Source organism: Canis aureus, chromosome 33 (genome assembly GCF_053574225.1).
Source record: "Canis aureus isolate CA01 chromosome 33, VMU_Caureus_v.1.0, whole genome shotgun sequence".
In the NCBI taxonomy this organism is placed as follows: domain Eukaryota; kingdom Metazoa; phylum Chordata; class Mammalia; order Carnivora; family Canidae; genus Canis; species Canis aureus.
In genome coordinates this window covers 17732384-17745857 of record NC_135643.1, presented here as the reverse complement: position 1 = coordinate 17745857, position 13474 = coordinate 17732384, and the positions used below count along the sequence as shown (strand labels likewise).

The 13474-nt window shown below is 33.9% G+C and overlaps 1 protein-coding gene across 15 annotated transcripts in view; it reads right to left on the bottom strand.

The window, feature by feature from the left end:
* Positions 1-13474, bottom strand: part of PDLIM5 (PDZ and LIM domain 5) — a 212107-nt gene that overhangs the window by 43795 nt on the left and 154838 nt on the right. For 10 of the 15 annotated variants that reach the window (XM_077882898.1, XM_077882908.1, XM_077882902.1 and 7 more), the window contains 4 exons: positions 13280-13396; positions 11116-11253; positions 10209-10340; positions 6718-6905 (listed from right to left, as the gene is read on the bottom strand). In XM_077882898.1, the coding sequence (XP_077739024.1) occupies positions 6718-6905; positions 10209-10340; positions 11116-11253; positions 13280-13396 (575 nt within the window). The remainder of the gene's footprint in view (positions 1-6717; positions 6906-10208; positions 10341-11115; positions 11254-13279; positions 13397-13474) is intronic. The other 5 variants (XM_077882905.1, XM_077882909.1, XM_077882910.1 and 2 more) reach the window with 2 other exon arrangements.

Sequence of the window (13474 nt, the reverse complement as noted above, 5' to 3'; positions counted from 1 at the left end):
TTTTGTGGGCGGGGGGAGGGGGGCGTGGTGGCTATCATTTCAAAACCATATTAGTCATCCCAATAGACAAAAGTATGTCTAAAATACTTATTTGAAAAAATGACTTCCAAATCTTTTCTTAACTACTAAAACATAGTAAGAAATACTATGACACAAAATACTTGTTTACCTGCTGATTCCAAATATGTGTGATTGTACTTACATACATACATGTATAAATTAAAACCACATTTTCGTAGCATGATACCTACATACTCTTACTATGTTAAAATACTTAATATAGTAAAATATTCTTATATCTTCTCTTTTATTTTTATTTATTCATTCATTCATTCATTCATTCATGAGACACACACACACACACACACACACACACACACAGAGGCAGAGACACAGGCAGAGGGAAAAGCAGGCTCCAAGCAGGAGCCCGATGTGGGACTCGATTCCAGGTCTCCAGGGTCATGCCCTGGGCTGAAGGCAGCGCTAAACCGCTGAGCCACCCGGGCTGCCCTTATTTCATTTTTTTAAATGAAAATACTGGCTACAATCCATTCAATTGATTTCAGGATCAACTGAATAGGTTACAGACTGCAACTTAGTAATTTTTATCTCATCCTTCTCACCCAACTTTAGGAATTATTTTAAAATGACATCACTGATAATAGTCACTCTTTGATGATGTTGGTGGGGGTGTCTTTTTTCACCTACATTAGAACACAGCTGTGAAGTATCAAAGGAAAGAAACCTGAAGTTCTTGGTGTGGGAGAACTCAATACTTTATTGGAGTTGGCTAGCCAGCAACTGGCCTTTCTAGTTTTTACCTCTCCTGCTCTGGCACTGTAGTTTCACAGGTGAATTGTGAAGAGCCTAAAAACTCGTAATGAGACAGCCATCCCCTTCTAAATCAAAAAATCTTTTTATTTGCATTAGAAAACTCTTAAAACTACATATCAAAGTGGAAGAGTAGATTCTGAGATGTTTTTGTTTCATTTTGTTTTTAAATACGGTACACTAAAGGTAGAGTAGAACAAAATATTTCCCATGGCTGGGGATTTTCTATTTATTTTACAATTCTTACAAAATGGTGTAAAATAAGTAACTTTTACATTATATAATACACACTAAATGCGTTTGTAGCACACCTAGAGCAAAATAAACAGAAGTTCTGCAAATATCTTTTTCTTTTTTTAAAGATTTCATTTATTTGACGGGGGGGTGGAGAGAGAGAGAGAGAGAGAGAGAGAGAGAAAGGGCACATGTGCACAAGTAGGCAGAGTGGCAAGCAGAGGGAGAGGGAGAAGCAGACTTTCGGCAGAACAGAGCCCAGTGTAAGGCTTGAGCTCAGGACCCTGGTATCATGACTTGAGCCAAAGGCAGACACTTAACCAACTGAGCCACCCAGGTGCCCTTGCAAATATTTTCTAATTTGAGCTAAGCATGATGATGTAATTCAACAATGATTCACAATGGTAAAACATTTTTTATGATATTAATGCTTTATAATGTCATATAATGTGCAATGGTTTATACTCTTATAGTTTTGTTCAAATTAAATTCACTTATATTTTCTGTAAAAAGTATAATATTTTAAATATTAACCATATGAATCATGATTATAGTTGTGTTGACTGCTTTGATAATAACAAAATACATTTAAAGAAGACAGGATTCTGTTGCCCTCTTGTGGTAATTTTGCTGTACTGTATTCTCCAGGAATTCTGCCTCCATTTTTTTCTTCTCATTTTAAGAGTGGTATTTTGACCATAGTTTCTGAATTTCCAAAAGCAATACATAGACTTTCTGCCCTCTGCAGCGCACATCCTTAATGTCCTCCCATCAGTTTCTACCTCAGATAGTTTTTCCCTCACTTTTAAAAAACATTCTCCTATTCCTTTTCAATTACTACACCAAGGAGATTTTTCTTAAAGTTACTTTCTATAGTCTATATGCACATACAGAATAATTAGAGCCAATCTCCACCATCATACACAAGCTTCAAGTAAATGGAAAACAACTAAAAACCTAGGGGGCTGATCCGTTGACATTTTCTCCCAAGAAAACAGGTCTTGCTAAGTTAACAGTCCAGAAATTTCAGAAGCTCAAGATATTAATCTAAATATTTTAAGTTGGGATGCCTGGGTGGTTCAGCAGTTGAGCGCCTGCCTCTGGCCCAGGGCGTGATCCCAGGGTCCAGGATCAAGTCCCACATCAGGCTCCCTGCATGGAGCTGCTTCCCCCTCTGCCTGTGTCTCTGCCTCTCTCTCTCTCTCTCTCTTCTCTCTCTGTGTCTCTATGAATAAATAAAATCTTTAAAAAATAAAAAAATATTTTAAATTTTCTAAAGTGATAAAGTAGTCTTTAAAATAGTCTAGGTCATATGCAATGGCTTATCTCTTGACTCCCAACAAAATATTTTAGTTTCTCTGTAAAATTAGTAACACATAATGGTAATTCAAAACTATTCAAAATGACACTATGAAATAATTTTAACTGTAAATAATTAGTATTTTTCTAAAGATAACATTAATAATAAAATTGTTTAGTGTCTATTATATTTAAATACTATGGATAATGCAAAGCAAAAGATGGATTCCTAAATTAAATTAACTAAATATCCATTCTAACAACTATAAAAATTCTTAAATACTAATAAATGATCAATCCTTAAAGCAATTCTTGAAATAAATATATATTACATATATATTTAAATATAATATATATACATATATTTAAAAGTAGTCCCTCGTGTATTCAATCAATATCCCAACACTGATGGGAAAAGACTAGAATTCTATAGTGGTCAAGGTGAAAAAAAAAAAAAAAAAGGCGCATTCTATGAAGAAGGACCAGAACATTCTAAAGCCAAGTAACATGGCATGTCTCAGTAACTTAAGATGCTTTAATAAGGCTATGCCACAGATTACAATTTGGAATCAGTGGGAGATGACATTGAGAAGTTAGTGAGAGCCAGAGTGAAAACAGACTTCAATGAGAAGTTAGGGAATGGAGAAATACAGTTAAGCATCTGTAGCAGGAGAGTCAAATGGGCAAATTAAGAGTTTTAGAAAGATACTTGCTGCAGTGAGTAGGACAGATTGATAGGGGGTGAGGAGACAGTGAAAATTACTTAGAAGTTGTTTATAATGACAAAGGCCTGAACCAAGGCAATGGCTCTGACCACAGAGAAAAGAAACTTGAGAAATGCACAGAAGTGAAATCATTAGATATTAGTTACGGTGAGAACATAAGGGTAGAGGTGGGAGGTTCTCAAGCTTACACTGGAGATTTGGTGACTGGATGGATGTACCATTCCCAGAGATATGTAATAGTATTTTTGGACATGCTGTAGTTGGGGTGCCACTTGGAAAACAGCAAGTAGGTCAACGGTGTTGAGGATATGGAGTTCAGGACAGAGAGGACTCTAAATTACCAGTGGCGAGGCTGTACAAGGTCTCTGGATGACAGATCAGAGAGTGTAAAGAGTGAGAAGAGATGAAAGTTGAGGATGAGACTGGAAACACTTAAGTATACAGTCCCATCTTCTTGTTAAGAGAAGTCCTTTAGTCCTATAACCATCACCTTATTTCATGTTGGGAGAAACAGGAGGATCGATTAATCTGTCTTTATTTTACAGATCAGAAGACAGAGGGTCAAAAGTTAAGTGACTGTACCTAAAGCTATTTATCTGTAGAAGTGAATGAAAACTCAGGTTTCCATATTGAGCCCAAGTTGTTTCATCTTACTATTCAAATATTCTCTATTACAAAATGAGGGATAAAAACCATATAGGATCATCTCATTAGATGCAGGAAAAGCATCTAACAAAATTCAACATCTGTTCATGATAAAAACTCTCAACAAAGTAGGTTTATAGGGAACATACCTCAACATAATAAAGGCTACATATGACAAACCCACAGCTAACATCATATTCAATGATGAAAAGCTGACAGCTTTTTCCCTAAGATCAAGAACAAGGCAAGAATGTCCACCCTGGTCACTTTGATTCAACACAGTACATAGTCCTGATCACAGCAATTAGACAACAAAAAAGACATAAAAGGCATCCAAATAGGTAAGGAAGAAGTAAAACTCACTATCTGTAGATGACATGATAGTATATGTAGAAAACCCTAACGACTCCACCAAAAAGCTCTCAGAACTAATAAATTTAGTTAAGTTGCAGTATACAAAAGCAATGCACAAAAATCTGTTGCATTTTTATACACTAACAAACTACCAGAAAGAGAAATAAAGAAAATAATCCCATTTACAATTGCACCAAAAATAATAAAATACCTAGGAAAAAACAAAGGAGGTGAAAGACCCATACTCTGAAAAATTATAAAACATTGATGAAAGAAATTGAAGATGGCACAAATAAGTGGAAAGGTATTCCATGCTCATGGATTGGAAGAATATTGTTAAAATATCCCTACTACCCAAAGCAATCAACAGATTCAATGCAATCCCTATTAAAATGCCAATAGCATTTTTCACAAAACTAGAACAAACAATCCTAAAATTTGTATGGAACCATAAAAGACCCTGAATAGACCGAGCAATCTTGAGAAAAAAGAACAAAGCTGGAGGTATCACAGTCCCAGATTTCAAACTATACAACAAAGCTACAGTACTTAAAACAGTATGCTACTGGTACAAACACAGAAACATAGATCAATAGAACAGGATACAGAACCCAGAAATAAATCCATGCTTACATGGTCAATTAATCTATGACAGAGAAGGCAAGAACATTCCAACAGGGAAAAAAGATAGTCTCTTCAATAAATGTTCCTGGAAAAACTGGACAATTAAATGCAAAATAATGAAATGGGACCACTTTCTTACATCACACACAAAAATAAGCTAAAAATGAATTTAAGGCCAGCTTTGAAATCTGAAACCATAATAAAACTCCTTAAAAAACATATGCAGTAATCTATTTGACATTGGCCTTAGTAACATATTCCTAAATATGTTTTCTCAGGCAAGGAAAACAAAAGCAAAAATAAACTATTGGGACTACTGCAAAATCAAAGAAAGAATTTGTTAACAAAAATTCTCCCTACTGAATGGGAGAAGATACTTGCAAATGATATATCTGGTAAGAGGTTAATATCCAAAATATAAAGAACTTATATTGGTGGTTGCCAGACTAGGAGGTGGCAGGATGGGTGAAATAGGTGAACAGGATTAAGGCAACATCCAAAACCCCCAAATCATCTGATTAAAAAATGGGCAGAGGATAAAAAAAATAAACATTTTTCCAAGGAAGACATATCAATGGCCAACAGACACATGAAAAGATGCTCAACATCACTAATTATCAGGCAAATGCAAATCAAAACCACAATGAGATATCACCTTCTACCTGTCAGAATGGCTAAAATTAAAAGACGAAATAATAAGTGTTGGCAAGGATGTGGAGAAAAGGGAACTCTTGTGCACTATTAGTGGGAATCGTAGTGGGAATATAATTTGGTGTAACTGCTGTGGAAAAGAGTATAGAAATTCCTCAAAAACTTAAAATTGGAAATGTAATAGGATCTAGTAATTCCACTACTGGGTATTTACCCAAATAAAAAACCCAGAAATACTAATACAACAAAATATATGCAATCCCTATATTTATTGTAGCATTATTTACAAATAGCTAAGATAGTGAAGCAACCCAATTGTCCACTGACAGATGAATGGATAAAGAAGTTGTGGTATAAATATACAATGGAATATTACTCAGCCATAACAAAGAATGAGATCATTCCTTTGGTGGACAACATGGATGGACCTAGAGGGTATTAGGCTAAGTAAAATAAGTCAGAGAAAGACAAATACCAGATGATTTAATTTATATGTGGAATCTAAAAAACCACACAGATGAATAAACAAATAAGTAAAACAAACAGAATCGTTAAGTACAGAGAACTAAGTGGTGGTTGCCAGAGGGTAAAGGGCCAGTGGAATGGGTAAAATAGGTAAAAGGGATTAAGAGGTATAAACTTCCAGTTATAAAATAAGTAAGTCACAAGGATGAAAAGTACAGCATAGGGAATATATAGTCAATAATATAATAATGTTGTATGGTGACAGATGGCAACTACATTTGATGTGGTGAGCATAGTATAATGTACAGAATTGTCAAAATACTATGTTATAGAGCTGAAACTAATATTTTATGTCAATTATACTTAAATAAAACAAAACAGAATAAATATGTTCTTTCTGGTACTGTAACCTTCTTCTACTTCTCCCTCATAAATTTTCAGAGGATAAGAAGCCAAAGATTCTTTCTTCAGTAATTGATGACAATAAATGCTTCTGTTGTTATTTTGTATATATTATCAAAACTAAAATGTATTTCCAAGGCTAATCTTCCAACAATATAGTTCATTAATAAGACCCCAAGTTTACAATTCACACATGCTTCTTGAATGATCTGGGAAACAAAGAAATTCCCAATTCTTTAATTATGAATAGCAAATGGCAATTGTATCAAACATACACACACAGAATGCTTATGAGATACTTCAGAGAAAAATAGCTATAGCTGTTCCTTGCAGACCTTTTTATTTTTTATTTTATTTTTTTCTTGCAGACCTTTTTAAAGCTTACTTAGAGAATGGGTTTCACCAGTGAATTCTATCAAACATCCTTGAAGACATTTTCATAAGTACACTTAAGAAAAACAAAAAGCAAGAGATTGCCTTGGCATACCTGCTTGGTTTGGCTGTTGCCAGCTTGGTGACTTGATAACGTTGGGAGATCCTGGGGGCTTGAAGGCGGCAGCAGTTGTGAGACCAGCCACCCCTGGTCTGGTGGTGGCTGGGTTCTCCCGCCTCTCAGGCATGCTCCGTGCTGAAGCTACTGATGGTGCCAACTGCTGAGAAGTCTCCTGGGTGTGGCTAGAAAGAAAAAAAGGAAACATTTTTGGTGAAGTGGTAATAACCTAACTTAGCAATGATCCTCTCTTTCCTCAATCTATTAAATCTCTAAAGGAAAACAAAGATATTAATTAAACATTTTTAAAAAAGTAAAACTTGAAAACCACAACTGAAGGACTGTCTTTTTGAAATGAACAAACAAAAACAAAAACAGAAAGGAAAGGAGATTATATTTGTCTAGTACTTTGAAAATTGTCTTTAAAAGGTCTATCATGAGAAATTAGGCTATTGGAACAATGCAGCCAACCCTTTCAAATAATAAGCTAATTTCTTCTTCCTATTCTTGTCTATTTCAATGTTTCAGAAAAATCATTTAAACAACTAATTATTAGAGAATCCCTGATAATCTCTATGAAATGATAGAGATATTTTTTCCCTTTCTTTTTCACTTTCTGGTATTTTGTCAACTAAATTTTCCTGACATCTTACCAGTCTTTTCACTCACATACTCTCAGTCACTCATTCATTAAACGAATATTTGAGCAACTACTACATGGTAGACATTGTGCTATGCATTGGCCACATAATGGTTAAGTAAGAGACAACATCCCCAGCTTAATAGAACATCTAGTGTTCTGTGTTCACAGTACAGGAAAACAAGAGACAAGACTGCCATTGTCCTCACTCAGAGTTACTCTACTTGCTTAACAGGAGACCTTATCTGTGCTGATTCCAGTTTGATTTAGAAGATCACAAAGCTTTTTATTATTACATCCTGTCATTTGTCACATGTTGTCATTTAAAAAAAATAATTTTAGTTGGCTCAAATAATAAAATCTGCACTTTGGAATGATATAATTACTATAGCAATTTCTCTCAGGTAAAGCATAATAATAATAATTGTTATAACAACAATAAGAATAATACATCCTGCTAACTTTTGAACAGAAATCAAAGTGCTCCTTGCTTAAATAATTCCAGGCACAGAAACACAAGTCCTTCAATAACTGAGACCAACAGCTGGAGGAGTAGATCAGAAAAGACAGGTTACTAATTAATGACCAGTAAAATAAATGGCCCTTAATAATATACTGGTTAGGCTGAGATTATTTCAATGAAAAGAAATTTCAATTTTTTTCTTAAGATTTTATTTATTTATTCATGGGAGATACACAGAGAGAGGCAGAGACATAGGCAGAGGGAGAAGCAGACTCCCTGTGGGGAGCCCAATGAGGAACTCAATCCCAGGACCCCAGGATCACGACCTGAGCCAAATGCAGATGCTCAATCACTGAGCCACCCAAGTGTCCCCCTAAGCAAAATTCTTTAACTTAGACATTCTGTACCAAAATTCAAAATGCTAAATATAATAAATGGAAAGAAACAAGTTTGGTATTACACTATAATATAATTTTAAAGCTTACTGTCTTACAAAAACAAAGATCAGAGATAAAATATTTGACATTGTCCCAACTACTCTTTTTGGTACCCTTATCACTTGGGTTTAGCAAGGTCTCCTCAGAAAATCCAGCATCCCTGCTTTCCAGAATGCCAATTCACTTACCCTGTTGAAAATCATTTCCCTTTCCCAAATACCAAAATATATTTAGTTTGGGCCTACTGCTATTAATAAAAGTAACGATAATGGCTACTAATATCTATTCTATAAGCAGGTCCATGCATAAGGTCAATCAGTCCACAACAGCATGCATGCTTTTTTTTAAACAAGAAGTTTATTTAAACATTTGATTTGAAGGAAACACTCTCTAGGATTCATTTTTTTTTTTCAGAGTAATTTATCTCTACTTAAAGACAGACTGCTCTGCATGTAAGGGTTATGTACAAAAATGTAAAATTGTCCCTGGTTTTACAATGATAAATGACAAACATTAAAATTCTCCAATCAAGCAAGGTTTGTGAGAATTTTAATGTTGCTCCTTTTTTTATTAAATACTGAGTACAAAATAGCTTACTGGAATATAATAAGAGCGTGCCACTAACAGAGATGGGGTAGTCTCACACAACTAGTATTTTTCTCCATCCTATTTACATTTGTTCCTATCCTATCTCCATTTGATATCCATCAAAACACACCACTGGCCATTTAAAGTTTTTTAAAAAATGAAATAGATACTGGAGAGAAGATGTAAGTATTGCATTAGGTCCTCAAAGAGATTTTTTTTTTCCAAATGTGGTCAGTAACCTGTCTCTGTATAGACTTCGCTCTGATGATGAAAGATTTCTGCTCAATTAACACTCACAATTCCACAAATATAAAATGATTTTTTTATAAAATGATTTTGAGTGTTTTTTCCTTAGAGAAAAATGTACACTGATCTCTTTTTCTGTTTAAACATTTCCTTTAAAAATTACTCAGAATTATAACTTAAGTATATTGAAAAGTTCCATAACAGTGGATAGAAGATAAACACGTGATCAAGAGATAGCCTATGTCATATCAGGCTTTCACTAATTATAGTCATAGTTATACACTCTGCCATTAATTTTATGTTCCATCAGAAATAATTTTATTTTTTTATCTTTTTTTAAAGATTTCATTTATTTATTCATGAGAGACACAGAGAAAGAGAGACAGAGGTAGAAGGAGAAGCAGGCTCCACGCAGGGAGCCCGATGTGGGACTCAATCCAAGGATCCCAGGATCACGTCGTGAGCTGAAGGCAGACACGTTCAACCACTGAGTCACCCAGGCACCACCAGAAATGACTTTAAACAGTTATTTCATTAAGATTATACCTTTCATGAACAGTTGGGATATTTTTATTTTTATATTATGCCTAATAATTTTTGGCATATTTGTTAACTTTAGGAGAAAAATTAATTTTGTTTCAAAATTTCCCACATATGGCGAAAATTAAGTTGTTTGCCCAGGTAAAACCCTCATATTTGAGAACTATAAGATAGTAGTAGCCAATCAAAACAAATTATTTTATTATTCTTTTTCATTTTTCAGAAGGTATAATGGTATATCTTACTAAATATTTGACTCTTCTAGTATAGCTACCATCCATGCAATGAAACAGTTATACTATAATTTAAGTACTTGCACAATTACTCATAATTTCATATTAAACATCAAGTGTGCTAATAAAAGATATCACAAAGAGTTAAAAGGGGGAATTAATGATCATATAAAATAACATGCTTGAGTATTAGCATTGCATGGAATTTACAGTTAATTTAAAACTGAACACAAATCCACTCTAGGACTTTCTCATCTGGGTTGTTAATATGGTGGTGAGGTGTCACAGAAAGCAGTATCATTTACAGCAAAACACCACTATGGTATCTGCTCCCACAGTACCTTATTTTTTTAACATGGATAGAGCCAGTTGACTTCCTCGAGGACTGGAGGTACGAAAAAGCTAAAGGCTTGGAAACAGGACTGATGCAAAGTGCATCCAGGAGTAAGTGATATTTATCAGGACTGGAGAGCCTGGTGAGCATTTAGAAAGATTTTTAAATCGAAAAATCACATGACCAATAGCAGAAAGTTGTTTTTACAGTCTATGATTTGAAACATTTCCAGAAAGAGACAGAGATAGATGAGACAGAGACTTTATAGACAGGCAGGAAGAACAAAGCAGTAGAAAGAGAATAAAAGAAGATCTGAGTATTCTATTATTTACTCATTAATGTATAATGACTCATTATTTTACTCACTAATATAGAATGACTAAATTTTCACCAAAATTGGTCAAGACAATATTTTAGAAAGTATATAAAGCTTTATAAAGACTACCAAAAATTATATAAAAACAAAATCTCACAAAAATAAAAAGTTATTATTCTTTTTTGGGTAGGGATATAGTTAGACTTTAGATTACCCTCAAATACAATCAGTTTGTGAGAGAAGAAAATACCAATAGGAACTTAAAATATCTATTGATAGTTGATTCTGTTTCAGATATAAAAACTAAAAATGATAAACCCCAAAACTCAATAAGTACACAACATGCAATAATCCATGTAACCGAGAAGTATCATGGATAAATGGTAGTAATGGAAACAGATGAAAGGATGATTTAAAGAAAAACCAGTAATAAATATTGTGGGATATGTCAACAACTTAGGTAAAATGTCCACAGCACAATCAGGATCTCATATAGATCTGTGACTCTTTCACATGGTTATGCTTGCCTTGAGGGGACTTGTAAGGCAGTGAAAAGTGTTGGAATCACACAAGACACACATTGTACGTAAAGTTCTACCTGGTTTTCGCAGCAAGAACAGCAGACACAGTAGCAGCTGCACTGCTAAGAACTGCAGCACTATATCTAGCAGAACAGAAGGTAGAAAAGTTTCGAAAACCTTCCAAAGAACTTGTCACCACATTTCTTGTGGAGCTGCTTAAATTGATACAAAGGGAAAGAAAAAAAGAGGAAAGGAACAAAAAGCAAAGTGAGAAGAGGCAGCATAATACAGATAAGATAGTAACCATCTTATATTAATATTTAGACATTATAAAGGTATGATACAGAAGTATAATAAGAGTTCAGGTCGTTTATTTACTGTTGCTAAGATTTCTCTCAGAGATTGAAATTTGATATATAATCCTCCATAAAACTGATTTTTGAGACATAATGGCTTTTGAATGTATTTAACTTCAGTCTCTAATCCTATTTAAAGTTAAATCAATAACATGTAACACACATGTGAAGATTGATTTGTCTGCATCTAAGTAGAAAATAAATCTAAACATGAAGTTTGAATTTCTGTAATCAGAGAAAGGAAGGTTATGTCGATTTTTCTAAAAAGACTCCATCTACATAAAGAGCTTTACCTTAGAGATGATATATACATCCAGAGCCTGACATTTTAATGAAACTTGTGCTTTCAGGAGAAGCAGGTACAACCAACTGCCTATGCAGAAGCAGCAATACATATTAAAAAGAACAAGAAATAACTTTAAAATATTGAGAATAAATGTATGTGGGAAAGGAAAGCACCTTTAAAATAAACAGCAATTAAACTGACTGTAACTAAAACACCCTCTCTGCTGATATTCTACACTTCTATTTTCAGTTAGCTCTATAAAGACTCAAAAAATGCTCAAAAAATGAAATTCTATTTTCAGAACTCTTATGACTTAAAATAATAAATATTTTCCTTTGGTCTTTTAGAAAAGGTCAAACACCTGGACAGGAATTAACATTCCATCATTAGGAGTGTAAGGATTTTCAAGTTAATTACCAACTTGAATTTGAGAAATTTTTTTATTAAGTTAAAATAAAGTCTAAAATGTACAGCATAAAACCTATAGTTTCTTCTCATTTATGCATACAAGTTATTAATAAACATCCTTACCATTCTAGGACCATTTTTTTTTTCATAATTTGTGACGGTGGTCACCTCCAACACAAAGTAATTATGTGCCAAAATCAACCCAGGTTAATGAGAACTCGGATGTCTGAAATTGTGAGTATGAACATAAGTCTTTTCTCCTTCTCAGAAGAATTTGATAAATTGTTATTTCTAGTTCCTTTGGCTATAATTTTACAAACCATTAGAAAGCATATTAAAGAAACAGTGGCAAGCCATTTTTAAAACTCATACAGAAATAAGTATAGTTTTTTTTGCAAGCCTAAAATTTAATTGAACTGTATGGCTATGTTTTAGTAACCATTGTGAATGGCTAGAAAAGAAAGAATAGGGCTGGAAAGAGAAAAGAAAGATGCTATCAGTGGCAGAGCAGGGCAATATGAGTGTCATGCAATATGGAAGAATAAAGTTACCAAAGGATTCAACTTTGAATTCCTCAATTACTCTGCACCTTTCAAGCAATGGCTACTATTTGAGGAAATAATGGTGAATAATAAATAGAAACTTAAGACTATAAAAAAGTCAGCTAAAAATAAATCAGCTAAATTATCTTTCTCCTATAAAAAGAAAAGGAAACTGTGTGAATTTATTAACTTATATTGTATCACAAATAATAGCATAAAAGGATGTAGCATCAGCGGAGTCCTGCAAAATCTTTTAAGTAACCTGAATATTTTTAGAATACATGTAGGGACTTGGAATGCATGATCTCTATCACTCCTTTTTTTGGGGTGAATGCTCCAACTCAGTAAAGTAGACTTACAACAAACTCAAGAAAGATGATTTTCCAAATCACAGTGAATAAAGAGAAGGCATGGATTTCCTGACGTTATATTAGAACTCTGAATCTGAACAAAAAGAGAGAGAGACAGAAATATATAAAAGCAGTGTAAAGCGGTGTTCCACAGCTGAGTGCCAAAGTTTCTTGTCTACATATTAATGATGTCAGTTCTTAATCTATGATCATTTGTTCCTTTTTAGTCAAACAGTTTTAGTATTTAATTTCACCACTGGCATTACAATTTCGACATACCAAGAAGGAAAAAACTCTACCTAGAACACGTAGTTACTTTAGAAAGTGTGGCTACTTGGCTACCAAAATGTAAAACCTGAGAAGTTGCAGGTGGGTGAGGTCCACTCTTAGGTAGGTCTTCCAGAGAACTGTCAAACCTAAGTTTTCAGAGGCAAAATAAACAAGGCAAAGGAAATATTAATGAAAAGTACAGACATTTATCATCTATACTCCCT